Source organism: Larus michahellis, chromosome 7 (assembly GCF_964199755.1).
Source record: "Larus michahellis chromosome 7, bLarMic1.1, whole genome shotgun sequence".
Lineage (NCBI taxonomy): Eukaryota > Metazoa > Chordata > Aves > Charadriiformes > Laridae > Larus > Larus michahellis.
Genome location: NC_133902.1, coordinates 3,981,462 through 3,995,884, shown reverse-complemented (window position 1 = coordinate 3,995,884; position 14,423 = coordinate 3,981,462). Strand labels below are relative to the sequence as shown.

The following is a 14,423-nucleotide window of genomic DNA, read 5'->3' as shown; positions in this document are numbered from 1 at the left end:
AAGGGGCGGAGGGCACCGTAGGGGGTGGCAGGGGCCCCCGGGGGGACCACAGGGACTCCCGGGGGGACAGTAGGGACGGTGCCGGAGGGGAGGGGACAGCGGAGACAGCCGGGACCCCGATCAGGTGGCGGGACCACGGCGGGACCGGGACACCGCGGGGCTGAGGGGGTGATAAGGGGCGGAGGGGACAGCGGGGACGGCAGGTCCCCGGGAGGCGACAGGGACGGTGCCGGGCAGACGGGACTGCGGAGACAGCCGGGACCCCGGCAGGCGCGGGGGGGCGGCAGAGCCCCGGTGGGATACCGGGGGGAGAGGGGGGTACCGGAGAGGACGGCGGTGATGCGGGGGGGGTGACACCCGGTCCCCGTGGGAGACCGCAGAGCCCCGGGGAAGCGATGCTGGGCCATGTCCTCCGGTGGGGCGGAGGGGGCCGGGAGGCGAGGTGGGGCGGGGGGGAGGGATGTGCGGGGAACGGGAGCAGCGGCACTTTCACGAAGTGTCCACGGGAGGCGGGAGAGGCGGCGGCGGAGGAAAGGGGGGGGCCCGGCCGGGCTCGCCCAGCCCTGCCCAGCCCTGCCCGCCCCGTCGCTGCCCCGCCCCGCCCTGCCCAGCCCTGCCCGCCGCTGCAGGCAGCGCGGCACCGGCACCGGCACCGGGAGCCCCTTTATAGGCTCGGCCCGAGGGGGTGGGGGGCGGCGGCGGCCCCAGCCCCGAGGGGGCGGCTCCCCCCTAAAAGCCGGCGGCGGGACGCGCGGCGGGCAGAGGCGCGGCCGGCGCTCCCCGGTGTTCCGGGGCCGGCGCTCCCCGGTGCCGCTGCGGCTCGGTCCGCCATGCCCCCGCGGGGGCCGTTCGCCCGGGCGCCGGCTCCGCGTTCCCGGTGCAGCAGCAGCCACCGCTGCCGCCGCCGCTACCGCTCACCGCCGCCGCGCCCGCGGCTCTGAGCGCCGCCGCCGCCGCCGCCGGGAGACCGCGCCCGCCCCGGCTCCAAGATGCTCCGCCAAGGTGAGCGCCGCACCGGGAGGGCACCGGGTACCGCGGGCAACCGGGGGCAGCGGGGCCGGCCCCGAAGTTTGTCTCCCCGCCGAAGTTGGGGCCGCGCCGCCGGGCGCCCCCCCGCCTCCGCCGCCGCGTTACCGGCGCCGCCGCCGCCGCCACCGAAGCTGGGGCACCCCCCGGGGTCCCCGGGGAGCGGCACCGGCGGCGCACGGCGGGAGCGCAACGCGGCGGGGAGGGGAGGGGGGGACCGGGAGGAGCCGGGGGAGGCACACGGCGGGCGCCGGGTCCCGCAGGATCGGGGACGCGGCGGGTGCCGCGGGCACCGGGGGACGGCGGGTCCCGGAGGCATCGGGGCTGCGGCGGGCGCGGGGGGGCACCGGGGCACAGCGGGTCCCGAGGCGCCGGGGGCACGGCGGGTCCTGGGAGGGGTCGGTACTCGTCCTTCGGGGTGGGGGAAGGTGAAACGGGGCTCACCGGGGGTCGCGGGGGGTTCGGCGGGGAAGTTGGGGCAAGCCGTCCCGTTCCGCCCCCCCGAGGAGATTCGCTCCGCTGTGACATCACGCTATTTCCATGGCAACCGCCTGGGACATCATCGGGGAGCTTTTTGACATCACGGCGAGGGGAGAAGCCGAACCCCCCGGGGGGTCCGGGATGGGGCGGGGGGGCAGGACGCCCAGCCCCGCTGCGCCCGGGCCAGAGAGATGCCGGGGACAGCAGTGTCGTGCGGGGGGACCCCGGCCGGACCCCCCCGCTCCCGTCCCACACCCCGGGGAGGGGGCGGTCGCGTAGCCCCGGGCCCAGCCCTCGCCACCACCACCACATGCCCCTCTCCAGCGAGGCTCTGGCAGCGGGAGAAGGTGCCAGCACCCGCACCCGCAGCCCCCCACAGCCCCCCACATTGGGGAGCGGACCCCCGGGTAGGGCTGACAGACCCCCGCTGCCACCCTGGGGATGCTTTTTCCCACTGGGGGGAATGTCACCTTGCGGCTGCGGAGCCTCGCGCTCGGATGCTCCTCTCTCCGGCTCCCGCCTCGGCTTTGTTCGGCGTATTAAGCCAAGCGGGCTGGTAGTCTTGAGAATAAACCCCGAGCCCTCGGAGCAGCCCCGGTTCCCAGCCCCGGTGCTGCTGGCTGGAGGAAAAGCATCATCCAGGCTGGGAAAACGGGAGCCCGAGGTGGAGGCAGGCGGCAGGGTTGCATCCCACCAGGGGTAGCCTGTTAAGGTCAAGATGTACAGCTTTCATTTCTGGAGCTAGAAAAACAAAATGCAAATTGAAGAGCCTGTGGGCTAATGCAAAACCTATTCTTAAAGTTTTTGTCTTGTTAAGCAAGGAAATAGAGTGCCAAATAGGCTTTGTTAAGTGGCAGTCTAATTAATAATTTAAAATCTTGTAGCTGTCTTTCATTAGAATTTATCTGTACATCAACCACAAAATCAGTCAAACACACTCATTTATAAGTTAATGCCATTCCTGAATAATTCAACAGGCAGTTAGAGGAGGCCTCCATCCCGCCGAGAGGCTCTCCCCTCCCCGTCTCGCTGGGGCCAGGTGTCCCCGGGCAAGGGGTCCCGGTCCCTAGCATTTGCCCCAAGCGGGGTGCGGAGGGGACACCCCATGCGGGGGGGCGAGGGGAGATGGGGAGAGCTGCCACCGGGGCGCAGGGCCAGGGCCAAACCCCTCAGGGGTGGCTGTTTTTGTGGAGGCACATGGCAGCGCGAGGCTGTGCTGGTGAGAGGTGGCGCAGGCTGATGGTGGCACTGCCGCCGCCTTCCTTGTCCTACTGCCGGGCACTGGGGTTGGGCTTGGGGCTGGGGGATGTGGCAGGGCTTGGAGGAACCATCGGTGACGTTCCCAGGGGAAGCAGCTCCGTGTGCCCGCTCGTGGGGGGACGGCTTCATGAGGTGCCACGCGGGGCAAAGGCATTTGTGGTAGGATGGACGGTGGCATGGCTGGAGCATCTGTGATGCCCAGGGGTGTTTTGAGCCTCCTGTGCCATGTGAGCTCCAGCCACGGAGGCACCAGGCAGCCCCGGTGGGATTTGGGGCGGATTTTGGGCACTGGGATGTCATCGGTGGCATGGCAGCGGGTGACAGTGCAAGGTGCAACTCCAGCCTGGGCGAGGATGTTGGAGGGGCCGGTCCTATGCCGTGCATCCCGCCGGAGGTGGCCGCAGGCAGGAGTGCAACGCTGGTGATGCAGGAGAAGGAGATTTCCAGGTCAAGGATGACACCAAGGTCATGGTCAGCCACGTCCCTGCCATCGTCCAGCCCCTGTCCCTCCCTGCAGGGGGGCAGCCGGCGGGCAGGGTGCGGGCACAGGCTGGGCTGCGTTTCCTGCACCGGGGAGCCGAGAGCCCAGAAACCTTTCTGCTTATAAAAGTTTAATTTCCTAAAGAGCTGAGAGGAAGCCACAAGCTCTCTGTGCCCAGCGAAGCAAGGCGGGTGGCTGGAGGGGGGTCAGGATGAGGCCCAGGCTGTCCCTGCGGCGGTGCCGGGGCGGAAGAAGGGGGGCTTGGGCAAGCTTGGGCAGGCGAAGGAGCCGTCGCTGCTCAGTGACCCACGCTGATGGAGCTGGGCAGGGTCAGAGCCGCAGCCGCGCTCGGCTGAGTGTTATTCCCACCTTTTCCCTAAAGTCCCACACTTGGTGCCCTGTGGGCCCATCTGGGTGCCCAAGGCCATGGGTGACATTTCAGGCGGCCTCGAAGCGCTGCCCTAAAAACACCAGCGAACCTGACGGGAAAACATAAAAATAAGCATTTTCTGGTGTGATTTCACACCCAACCTTTCCCCAAGGCACCTGGGGGTGCCGTAGCCGGTGGCGTGGGACAGAGCCGCAAGCAGTGGGTCCCCATGGTTTGCAGGATGAGGCCATGAGTGGGACATGGTCACCTCGGGGCAGGGCAGGGGCTTGGGCTGCTGAACACAGCTGGAGCGCTGATGGGTTTTGGCAGCAAGAGCCAAAACCGTGTTTGGAGGCAAAAACCCCAGGCGGGGAAGTGCGGGAGCCGGGAAGGGATATGGTGGTGGCTGGATACGGACAAGGCCACCCCCCATCGGGGTGTCCCCTGCCCTGGAGCAGCCCAGAGGCAACCCCCCCTTGCAGAGGAGTGACCCGGTACACATCTGCTTCAGCCCCACAGCACTGGGGGCAGCCAACCATCCGGCTCTGCCCCACATCGGGGCACCCCAGGGAGACACAAGGAGCTGCTCCAGCTGCTCCCGAACAGCCAAAAACTCGGGCTTTGTTTGCAAAGTGCAGTCCCAGGGTTTAGCCGTGTTGGGCATAAACTCTAGTTATTAACGGCAGATTATGTCCTTAAAAGTGCTGTGGTGGAGCGGCAGGCAGCGGCAGGCAGCAGCAGGCAGGAGAGGTGCTGGTACCCCAGCGGTGGTGGCTGTTGTTTGGATTCCCCCGGGGGCGGGATGGGTGAGGTCCTGCCCTGACCCAGCACCCACCGAAGGAGGCTGGTGTCTGATTTAAGAGCAGAGGCAACAAGTGGGAGGCCGTGGGGAGAGCCATGGGGCCAGGAGCAAGTGGGGGTCAGCAAGGAGGAGCTGGGGGTCCGTGTGCCGGCGTGGGCAGGGGGTGCAGGGCACAGCCCCCGGGGTGCCACTGGGATGCGGGAGCATCCTTATCCTCTCTGGTGAGGGTGCTCCTTCCCCGCTATTTTGGGTGACGCTGCCCGAGCCCAAGGTGGGACGAGCCCCAGAGCCCCAGGTCCCTCCGCCGGCAGCGCGGCCGGTGCCGTCCCCACTCCGGATGTCAGCGCCGTGTCCCATCTCCCAAACTGAGGAAGCGCCGATCCCCCGTACCATCCCTGCGGAACGGCATCGCCATGGAAACCCGCAGCCCTGCGCCTGCCGCCCAGCAATTGGGGGGGACGACAACACTTTTAGGAATATTGTTTTCACTGATGACAAATGATGGAGGCTTGACGCTGATGGAGGAAACGCCTGCGCCCGGTGATGGGCATCACCTGCCCTCCCCAGCGGCTCCTCTTTCTCCTGCCCGTTTCGTCGAAGGCAGGGCACGGCTTGGCACATGCCATGTGCCGATCTGGCAGCCACGGCGCTGCCAGCGTGTTAAGTGTGGGCAGCAGCAAGCGGCAGATGCAGGACAGGGAGATGCAGGGGGCAATCTTCTTTGCGCAGATTAGGATTGGGGGGTTATTAAGCAGAAAATGCTCCATGTGGTGTAGAAAGCTCCTTTTCCTCTTTAATAGCACATGTGCCCGCTGGCTGCTTTCTTCCCGGTGGCGCTGGCACGGTGGCTCAGAGCCAACCTGGCTTTGGCAAGTAGTGATGCTCCTGCCCGGGCTGGTAGTGCCGTGACCGCCCCGGTGACTCCCAGCACGGAATGCTGGTGACACTCGGAGCCAAGTCTCTTCCTGGCTTGTGTCCAACAGGATGGGACGGCAGCGGGTTTCGGCCCCGGAGAGGTGATGGCACAGTAGGCTGGTGGTCCATAGCGGTCCATTGCATCCCGACGGTGCCTGGCCACGGGGAGAGCGGGGCGCCGGAGCTGGAGAGCATCTCCGATGCTCCACACGCACCCCAAGTCCCAGCGTCACCATCGCACGGGAAGGCTGTGGCTGTTGTTTACCGGGGAGCAGCGGCAGGAGGGAATTTGGCTGCTGCGCTGGCTGGGCTCCTTACGGAGGCAGCCCTGCAAGCGGAGGGGAGGTGCCAGCGGCTCCGCCAGCCCCGTGTGCCGCACTTGGGAACCGCTTTTTTTTTTTTTTTTTTTTTTTTTTTTCCCCCCAGCTGTGTTTGCACTGGTGTTTACACTGATTCGCTTGGGGAAACCCCAGCCCCGTGGCCACAGGACCCCGGCGGTGCCATTCCAGGGGCGCGAAGCCCGTCCTTGTGCACGGAGAATATCCCACTGCTTTTTCACCCTGCGACGAGCCTGTGGTGGCCCGGGGTGAGCTCTCGTCCACAAGACCTGTGCCCAGCCAGGCAACAAGGAGTATCTGGGCATGGGGATGCCCCGGAGCAGCCCAGATCCCCCGGTGTTGAAGGCAGAGAGGGGTAAAGGCTGCCGGCAGCATCATCTGCCTGCCACTGCCAGCTCCTGCCCGCCCTGAGCCGCCCTGCCTCCTCGCTGCCTGCGCATTCAGCATCCCATCGGGTGCTGGATGGGGGCACCCCGCGGGCAGCACTCCGGAGCCTGGAGAGGGGCCGGGATGATCCCCCCTCGGCAGGGATGTGCCGAGGTGTTTGTGCTAACAAGCCCGACGTATTATAATTTCAATGGAATTTAAAAAACAAAATAGTCCTCAGACAAACGGCTCCGCAGTGCCTCTGCCAGGGCCTAAGATCTGCTGCTATCTATTTTTTAATAATTGAGGGTAATAAATATGTATTTCTTTCTCCTTTCTCTCCGTACTCCGCAGCTTGTCAGCTCCCTGCGTCTCTCCTCTGATCAGACCCCATCTTTGCCGCGCGGAAAGAAAAGAAAAAAAAGGGAAAAAAAAAAAAAAGGGGAAAAAAAAAAAAAGGAGAGGGAAAAAAAAAAAAAAAAAGATCCTTTAAGCAAAAAGGATTAAAGCCTTGAAAGTAGGTCTGCCCGAGCTGCTCGGCTTCTCAATGCTCCCCGCCAGCCGCAGCCAGGGCCAGGCAGGGCTGTGTCGGGACAGGAGGAGCATCCCCAGGGGGGTGAATCCGTCCCCGTGGGGTGTTTGTGGGTGCGGAGCCCAGCTGGGCAGCGGCAAATCCCCCGGGAGCCGGGCAGAGCCGCCAGGCAACTTGGCAAACCGCTGTTGGGAGCCAGTTCTGCTTCGGCGGCAAATATTCCCCAGCGCTTTTATTCCCTCTGGTTTTCGGATGGGGACGTTGGTCTGAAAACAAGGCGGGTGGGGGGGGTGCTGGTGGCAGGGCCAAGCACGGGGCGTGCTGCGGGACGCCCCCCCCGGCCCTGGGATGCTGGGGCGGAAGAGGCGCTGGTGTGAAGGAGGCGGCTATTTATAGCTTCCCTCGGCTTTTGTTCCTTTTCCAGTAGAGATCTCGAAATAGAAACAGCGCCGGCTGCGCGGCCGCTCCCGGGGCCCAGCCTGGCCATGGGGGACACCTCCCAGCCCGGGTTGGGGGGACACCCCCTGCCAGGAGGTGCCGTCGCGTTGGGCATCCCCCCCGTCCTGCATCCCTTGAGATGGAGCTGGCGTGGGATGGGGAGGGGGAGCCGCCCCGCTGCCGCCCGCCCTGTGCTGACGATGCTGGTCCGGACCCTGGCAGGGGGGACAAAGGATTCCCGGGGGGAGCAGATCTGCGGGGGTGGGGGGTGGCACCGGGCGCCCCCAAAGACAGCGGGTGCAGCCCTCAAGAGCACCCTGGCAGGGTGCGTCCCTGTTTTGCAGCTCAGCCGTTGCCTCCTCTTCCCTCCCAGCATCCGACCGCCCCCCCCAACCCCAGCCCCCCTTCCATCTCTGATCAATATAGCTGGGAAAAAAACAAAACAAAACAAAGTAAATATTTAATACGATCCAGGGAGCCACGGCGAGCGCTCCCCCCGTCTGTCTCCTCCGCCAGCCGCTCGCAGCAGCTCCCCGGCCCTAATGAGCCTGAATGCAGCAGGGATCGATGGAGAAGACAACCTCCGCAGAGGGGTCAAGTCCGCCACGTCCCCCCCTGCCAGCGCTGCGCCGGAGCCAGGGCTCGGCCCCCCGCGCCCCCCAGGGCTGCCTGCCCTCCTCCTCCTCCTCCTCCTCCTGTCCTGCTTTTCCTCCTCTGCGTCCCCTTTGTCCTCTCAGGCTCCCGGGAGGGTCAAGGGCTCTGCTGCCCCAGCGCAGCCATCCCTCGTCCAGCTGCCACATGGGACACGAGCTGTCTCGGGCGTCAGCTCCGGGCTGGGGGCTTCCACAGGGTGGGGGACAGGATGGGGGCATGTAAGGTCCCCATGCTCAAGGATCACCTCCTCATGGGTGGCGGTGTGGAGCCCAGGGGGACCCCGGCCACCCCCGGGGCTGGTGCCACCTTCCTAATTGGTGCCAAGATGCTCTCTCTGATCATGGTGTGACCAGACCTGCCTCCTCCTCCTCAGCAGCCTCTTGCCCCTTCGCCTCGGTCCCCACTGGGGACCTGCATCCTCTGGTGTCCCCCAGAGACCCCGGGCAGTGACACTGTGAAAGTGCGGGTGCCGGGCGGCTGGCAGAGTTGCCCCAGCGATGCCAACATGGGACCTGCCTCATCCCCCTCTGGCTCCACGTGTTTTCCAAGTTCAGATGGTCCCTATTGCTCCGATGCCAACGCTGACAGAGGGGCACTCATTAATGGGACCTGCTGAATCACCTATCGCCCTGACACAGCCGACCTCCACCGGACAAAGTCCCCGTCGCGTCCCCCAGCCCGTGCCATGGGTTTAGGAGAGGGGCCGCGCCATGCTCCTGACCAGGCGTTGCATCGGATGGACCCATCACCGCGTGGCCTCATCCTGCCCCGGGCCGTGGCTGGTTTCCCAGCGGGATGCAGAGGTGGCAACCTGGCAACTCAAGAGGAGCAACTGGCTGCGCTTCTCTGCCACCATTAGCGCTTTGCAAATTGGTTTTCTGTGGAAAAGTCAATTGTCCTTGGTGGCACCTGGGATGAACCCGTCACTGAGTGCTGTCCCCGGGATGGGACAAGATGAACAGCTGCCCTGCCTGACACCCCTTTGCCAGCCCCACCAGACCCTGAGGAGCCCCGGCCGGGCTTGCCCCTGCCCTGGCGTGTGCGGAGGATGCCGGGATGGAGCGACACGAAGCCCCGGCCAGGTTGCGCTTGGGGACGGCGACTGGATTTACAGCTGGAAAACAACCTGGTGCACCCTGAGCACGGAGCGGGGAAGGTCCTTCCCTGCTGGCTTGGGGACTGTTTCATGTCTCCAAGGCGATACCGAGCATCTTCCCGCAGCTTGGGGGTCGAGGTGCCGGGACAGGGCTCCCCACGGGAAGCACAGCGGTGGCAGCGGCGCGAGCCGGGACAGCGGCGTGCGTCCTGCGTCACAGACGCAGGCTTGTGGCAAGGTGCCGAGGAAGTTTTGCAGCAGCATTAGAAAATGTTGACATGTTTTTTGAAACAATTTCAGATCTGATATCTGCGCCAGATTGAGTTTGTAACCAGCTTTATTGTTTAAGCCTGCTGGGATTTCATCAAAGGCGTCTGCTGTTTACCCAGAACCATTTCATTGGAGAAAACAGCAAACAGACCTGCATTTCTATCTGATTTCACTTTTCCCTTTTCCTCCTGAATTTAAGTGCTTGTGAAAAGCATGGCTGATAAGGCAGAGCAACGTGGATAAATCCCGAGGACTGGCTCGGCAGAGACTCCACCAGCTGCTCCGAGTTTATTAATAGACGGAAGGCAGTTGTGGGACGGGCTGCCGGGCTGCCCGAGCTGGTTTTGGGATCTCCATCCCGGCAGGTTGAGCCGGGTCCTGGCTCCTGGGGATGCTAAAGGATGGGCAGAGGATCCATGCAGACCTTTTTTACCACTTTCAGTGCAACTTTAGATTCAAGCTATGAAGGAGCCGGTGTCTTGTCCCTCCCCAGGGACAGCGATGTGCTCCGCGACACGCCGGGCCAAAGCCGATGCAGCCACGGGAAGCAGAGAAAAATGAAGGAGACACCTTCAAAAGGGGCTCAGCATAAACCACATTAATCCTCCTCGCACCTCAGTCCCCAGGGGCCGCCTGCCCGGCTCTGCCTTCTGCCCATCCCTGACCTTGGAAAAATGCCTTAGAAGAGGGTTCAGGGCTCAAAATGGGGGCCAGAAGGGTTTTCCAAGGAGCTGCCCCAGGGGCTGTGACCTCTCCACCGTGGGTGGCTCTGCCCTGGGCATCCTTCCCACAGCGGCTTTGTGGGTGCTCCTCATGGTCACCCATCACCAGCATCATTTTTCCCTGGGGTTTGGCATCTTCCCCGCTTGGGAATGCTCATCCCTACCTTCTCTGACCTTTGGGACCGGGACATGATGGGCTGGGGGCCGGTGAAGCGCAACCCACCGCCTTTCCCCAGGCCCCTTCGGCATCTCCTGGGTGCTGGTGCTCCCCGGGGCGGGTTGTGCCGGCGGCACCTTGCCGGCGCTCCGAGGGCTTGTCTCTTCCATCGATCACACCTGCACGGTGACAATGTAATTTTTATCTCCGGTTGTTTATTTCTCAGACAGAACTACTTGTAAATTCCGAGAAGAATATATATCCCCCGCGCGTGACAGATCCAGCACATGGCGATTAATCTGCCCTCTTAAGACCTGAATGCAAAAGTGTCCCAATGTCACTCCTGGACGGGGTGTTGAGCCCCGGGGCAGCGCTTTGGGGACGTGCAGGGACCTGGTGGCAAAGCGTGCCCTGGTCCAGGCGATGCTTCCCTATTACTTATTGCACTCGCCGTCCGCTCCGGTGGTCCCCGGTCGGTGCTCGCAGCCGCCCTGGCTCTCCAGGCTCAGGCTCCAGCTCTTCTTTTTGGGAGGTTTATGCAAATATAGGGCTTTTTTTTCTTTTTTTTTTTTTTTTGCTTCTTCTTTTTTTTTTTTTTTTTTTTTTTAATTCCTCGCCGCTGCCGCTCCGCCGTGCCCCAGATAGCAGAAGTGCTGAGGACAGGCGTTTGCGTCAGGTCCTGCGGCACCCGCGTCCCGGCCGGCCGAGGGGAGGAGGGATGCAGCGAGGGCATATCCCAAGGGGAAAGGGGCAGAGAGCAGAGGACGGAGGGGTGAAGATCCTTTAATGGCCAATACCGCCACACACATCACGCGAGCGAGGATGGGCACCAGCGCCCAGCGGGCACAAGGCTGTCACCAGCCCAAGCATGGCTGTGTCCCCATGGAGGGGCAGGACGGGGATCGGGGTGTCGATGGGGGCTCTGCAGCAGCCCGCAGCCCCGTCGGCAACACCCCCCGTGCCATAAAGCCGCTTATTTACAACCTCCTACTCGGGAGCATCTGGGAAGCGAAGCGCGTCATTTCCAGAGAGAGCAAAATGCTGCATATTTCAGTGTCTTTTGAATTTTTTAGGTTTCCCTGAACTGTGCTAATGGGTTGGCGGTGGCGGGGGGGGGGAGGCGAGGGCCCAGCCCAGCTCCCGGCCTGCCTTGCTGCTCCGCCGCGCGGCCATGACTGCATTGCTGCTCTTAAAATATTCAGTGCTGTTGGCCACAATTTCACAGCGGGTCAAAGCGCGCCGAGCCAGCAAGAAGGAGGGAAAGTGTGACAACGAGATTAACCCCAGCCCGGCAGGTCCCCTCCGCGCTCGGCAGGCTGAGCACGATGTGCTGCGGCCGCCTCCTCCCATGGGGACAAAGACCGGAGGCCGGGAGGGCTGCGACACTCAAAATGCCTCCAGTCGCCCCGTCTTGCTGCGGCCGTGGCGTCACCTCCAAAATGCTGCGAAGGGACAAGCGGGAGCATCCCGGGTCCCACCGGGAGGGCTGAGCATCCCCTGGGTTCCAGCATCTCCCCCAGGCAGGGGATGCTCCTCTCCTCGTTGCTGCAAAGCCGGAGCTGTGCCGGGCGCCCAGCATTGCCCTGTTCGCGCCGCTGGATGAAGGGCTGGAGATACCCCCAGGTCTCAGGGACGTTGCTGAGAGTCCTCAGGGCTTCTACACCCCGAGACATCGCCATTCCCAGGCCTCGCACAGCCATTAGTTAGCGCTGATGACGGAGCGGCGGATTTACGATGCAAAAGAGCAGCCACTTGAACCTAGAGGGGATTGCGGATGGGGGTTTAATAATCCTGCCGCCGGCCCAGAGTTTGCTCTGCAGTTGCTGGCTTGTCTGCCAGGCTTTTCTAAGAAAACTTCTGGGGCCGGGAGGAAAGAAATGAAGGAAAGCAAGTGGTGTTGGCCACCCGTGCGAGGGGGGATGGTGGGAGGCGTCCGTGCGGCGGCATGGAGCCCAGGGTGGATGGGGGATGCTCCATGCCAGGCCCAGACCCGGGAGCCACATGGCGTCTGGAGGCTGGAGACCTCCAGCAACTGCCCCTGGCGTGGGTCGTGAGCCCTGGAGCTGGGCTACGCTGCATGGACAGCTTGGCTGGGGCTTGGTCTTGTGTCTCGTGCATCTTCCTTGGCTTCTCGGTGCCATGCCGTAACTTCAGAGCTCACCAGCGGTAGCACGGAGGTTCTGCAAAGCCCTTCTTGCATGCAAGCGTGGCGTCGCCTGCAGGAGGGGCTGGAGCTGCTGGATGCTCTCCCAGGGTTTTAAGGACACTGTGGCTGAGCTATTGGGGTGTCGTCGGGGGTCAGGATCAGCCCCCGGCACCCCACCGGTCTCCAGATACAAGAGGCGGCTGCTGGGTTGGGGGGGGTCTGGCAAGGAGCTGCCGGTGTGTTGACCCTCCTGCATCCCAGGTGGCCACCTCCATCCCGAAGGCAACCAGCCCTGTGGTGGCACTGTCCTGTCCCCAAGCACACCGGCTCGGCCCCGAAATCTCACTCCCCAAGGGTACACAGGCGCATTGGCATCTCTGCCGTGGTCGGGGGCTGGATCCGCCGTGTCCCCCTCGATCTGTCCCCGGGGGTGCCCTCCTGCACCCCGCACCGGCGGTGAGCCGGGCTCTTCTCCCTAATTCTGCTTGATCCCTGCTAATGTACCAGCAGATGTTCTCATTATCCATTTAAACATATAATCCTCCCCTGAATCCCGCTAAGCTCCTGGCCTCCCCGATACCTTGTGGCAGTGCGTTCCACAGGTTAATTATGCATTTTTAATTAATCACCAAGCAGAGAGTGACCCAACAATAAGGGATGCGAAGCTCCGGCAGCTGGGAATAGCCGGCAAACCGTCCCCCAGGCGGAGCCGTGACGGTGTTGTGCTCTCCCCGAATGACAAACCTGGCTCTAAAAATTCCCAGTTTGTGGATCCGCCATGACTGGGGGATGGGACAGAGCTGTGCCTGTGCGGATGGGACCCCCCCGCGCCCCATGTCCCCCCGCCAAATGGGGAGGAACCATATCCCCACCGGAGCCGTCTGCGTCCCACCTGGGAGCAATGGAGCGAGCGCAGGGGGAGGAGGAGCAAGGCGGAGAGGGGAAAAAAATCACATGTTGTTTTTAAAAGGCATTTTTGAGTGAATGCTGAATAGGGCTTGGGAAAATTGCCTTAAAGGCCTGTTCTCTGCAGGGACGGAGCTTTTCATGGAGCACGAGTATTTTGAAACTTAATTGCACATTTGCACGGGCTAGTGTTTTTATTTCTCTCAGGTCTCCGAGGTGGTCTTTGAAGATTGCTGTCTCTCTGTAATGGTTTTCTTTATCTCAAATAAATTCCGCACACCTGCGAGGTGGAGCTGCTTGAAAGAAATGATGTCGAAATTGGCTCTCGATTTAATAAATCTGCAAATGGAGCCGGGATGCAGAGAGGCGAGGTGGCTGGTGGGGTCGGCTGCGCCGCCTCCTCCCCGCTGCCCACCTCCCCGCTCCCTTCCCCTCTCCTGCCCTCTCCATCAGCTCGCTTTCAGCCTCTCCACGGCCGGGCCGAGCGCGGGGCTGAGCGATGCTGGTCCAGACGTTGCCTTTCTCCCTGGCAGATGCTGCCAGCAAGTCTGAGGGGGCTCTGGCTGAACACCCTGCGGCACAGACCCCTCTAACGCCCACCCAGCCACGCGTTACCCTGGCACAAACCCACCCCTGCGTCCGAAACCGGTGGGAAATGATGCCGTTGAGCGTGCTGGGATGTAGAGCCCTGCCATGCGCCGCGAGCGTGCTGGGATGTGCCAGCCGGAGGCGATGCTACAAACCGAATGCCAACTATCCCAAGGACCCACCGATCCCGTTTTCTTTCCTGGCTTTGGGGTTGGAATTTGGAGACGTGATTTGCTCCGGCAGCTCCTCCCGCAGCCCTCACAGCGTGCCACCAGCCATTCCTCCTGCCCCGGTAAATCCACGCCGTGGCTCCTCAGCTCGCCAGGGGAACGTCGAGCCGGCTCTCCATTTTGGAAGCAGAGCAAAGTGCTGGAGAAACGCCTGCGGCACAGTTGAGCAGAAACAAATCCCCGGGCGGCCAGGGCAGCGTGTGCCGGGCAGCCCCCGCTGTCAGGCGGAGAGGAATGGGCGGCCGCGGGAGTACACAGACAGGTTAATGGCAGCCGCGGATGCTGCACAATTGGATTTTGCCTCCCCGTTTCTTAAGGAATCAGCGTCTCTCCCTTGCTTAGAAATCCGGCCGTCCCCCTCCTCTCCCCAGGAGCCGCGGTGGCAGCGGGGTGACCTGTCGCCTGTGGAAAGCACCCCAAAGGCTACTCAAAATGGTCCTTGCCGGGCTCCCCAGACCAGAGGTTACCCGCCTCCTTGCACAAACCCCGTCTGCGTGCGCTTGCTCGGCTTCAGGCGAACAAGGCGTCGGGCGATTTTATTGAATTGCTGGATTTTGTTCCACTCTGTTATTCGCCACGATTGAATTTGCTGCCGTGGAGGCAGGAGCCGGCCCCAGCCAGAGCTCCCGCGCCGTCCTCACTGCTC

The 14,423-nt window shown here is 63.1% G+C and overlaps 1 protein-coding gene across 1 annotated transcript in view; it reads left to right on the top strand.

The window, feature by feature from the left end:
- Positions 1-680: 680 nt before the first annotated feature.
- RTN4RL1 (reticulon 4 receptor like 1) overlaps positions 681-14,423 on the top strand; it is a 32,884-nt gene continuing 19,141 nt past the window's right edge. Inside the window, exon 1 of the mRNA XM_074595463.1 lies at positions 681-1,002. Within this exon, the coding sequence (XP_074451564.1) occupies positions 990-1,002 (13 nt within the window). The 5' untranslated portion in view covers positions 681-989. The remainder of the gene's footprint in view (positions 1,003-14,423) is intronic.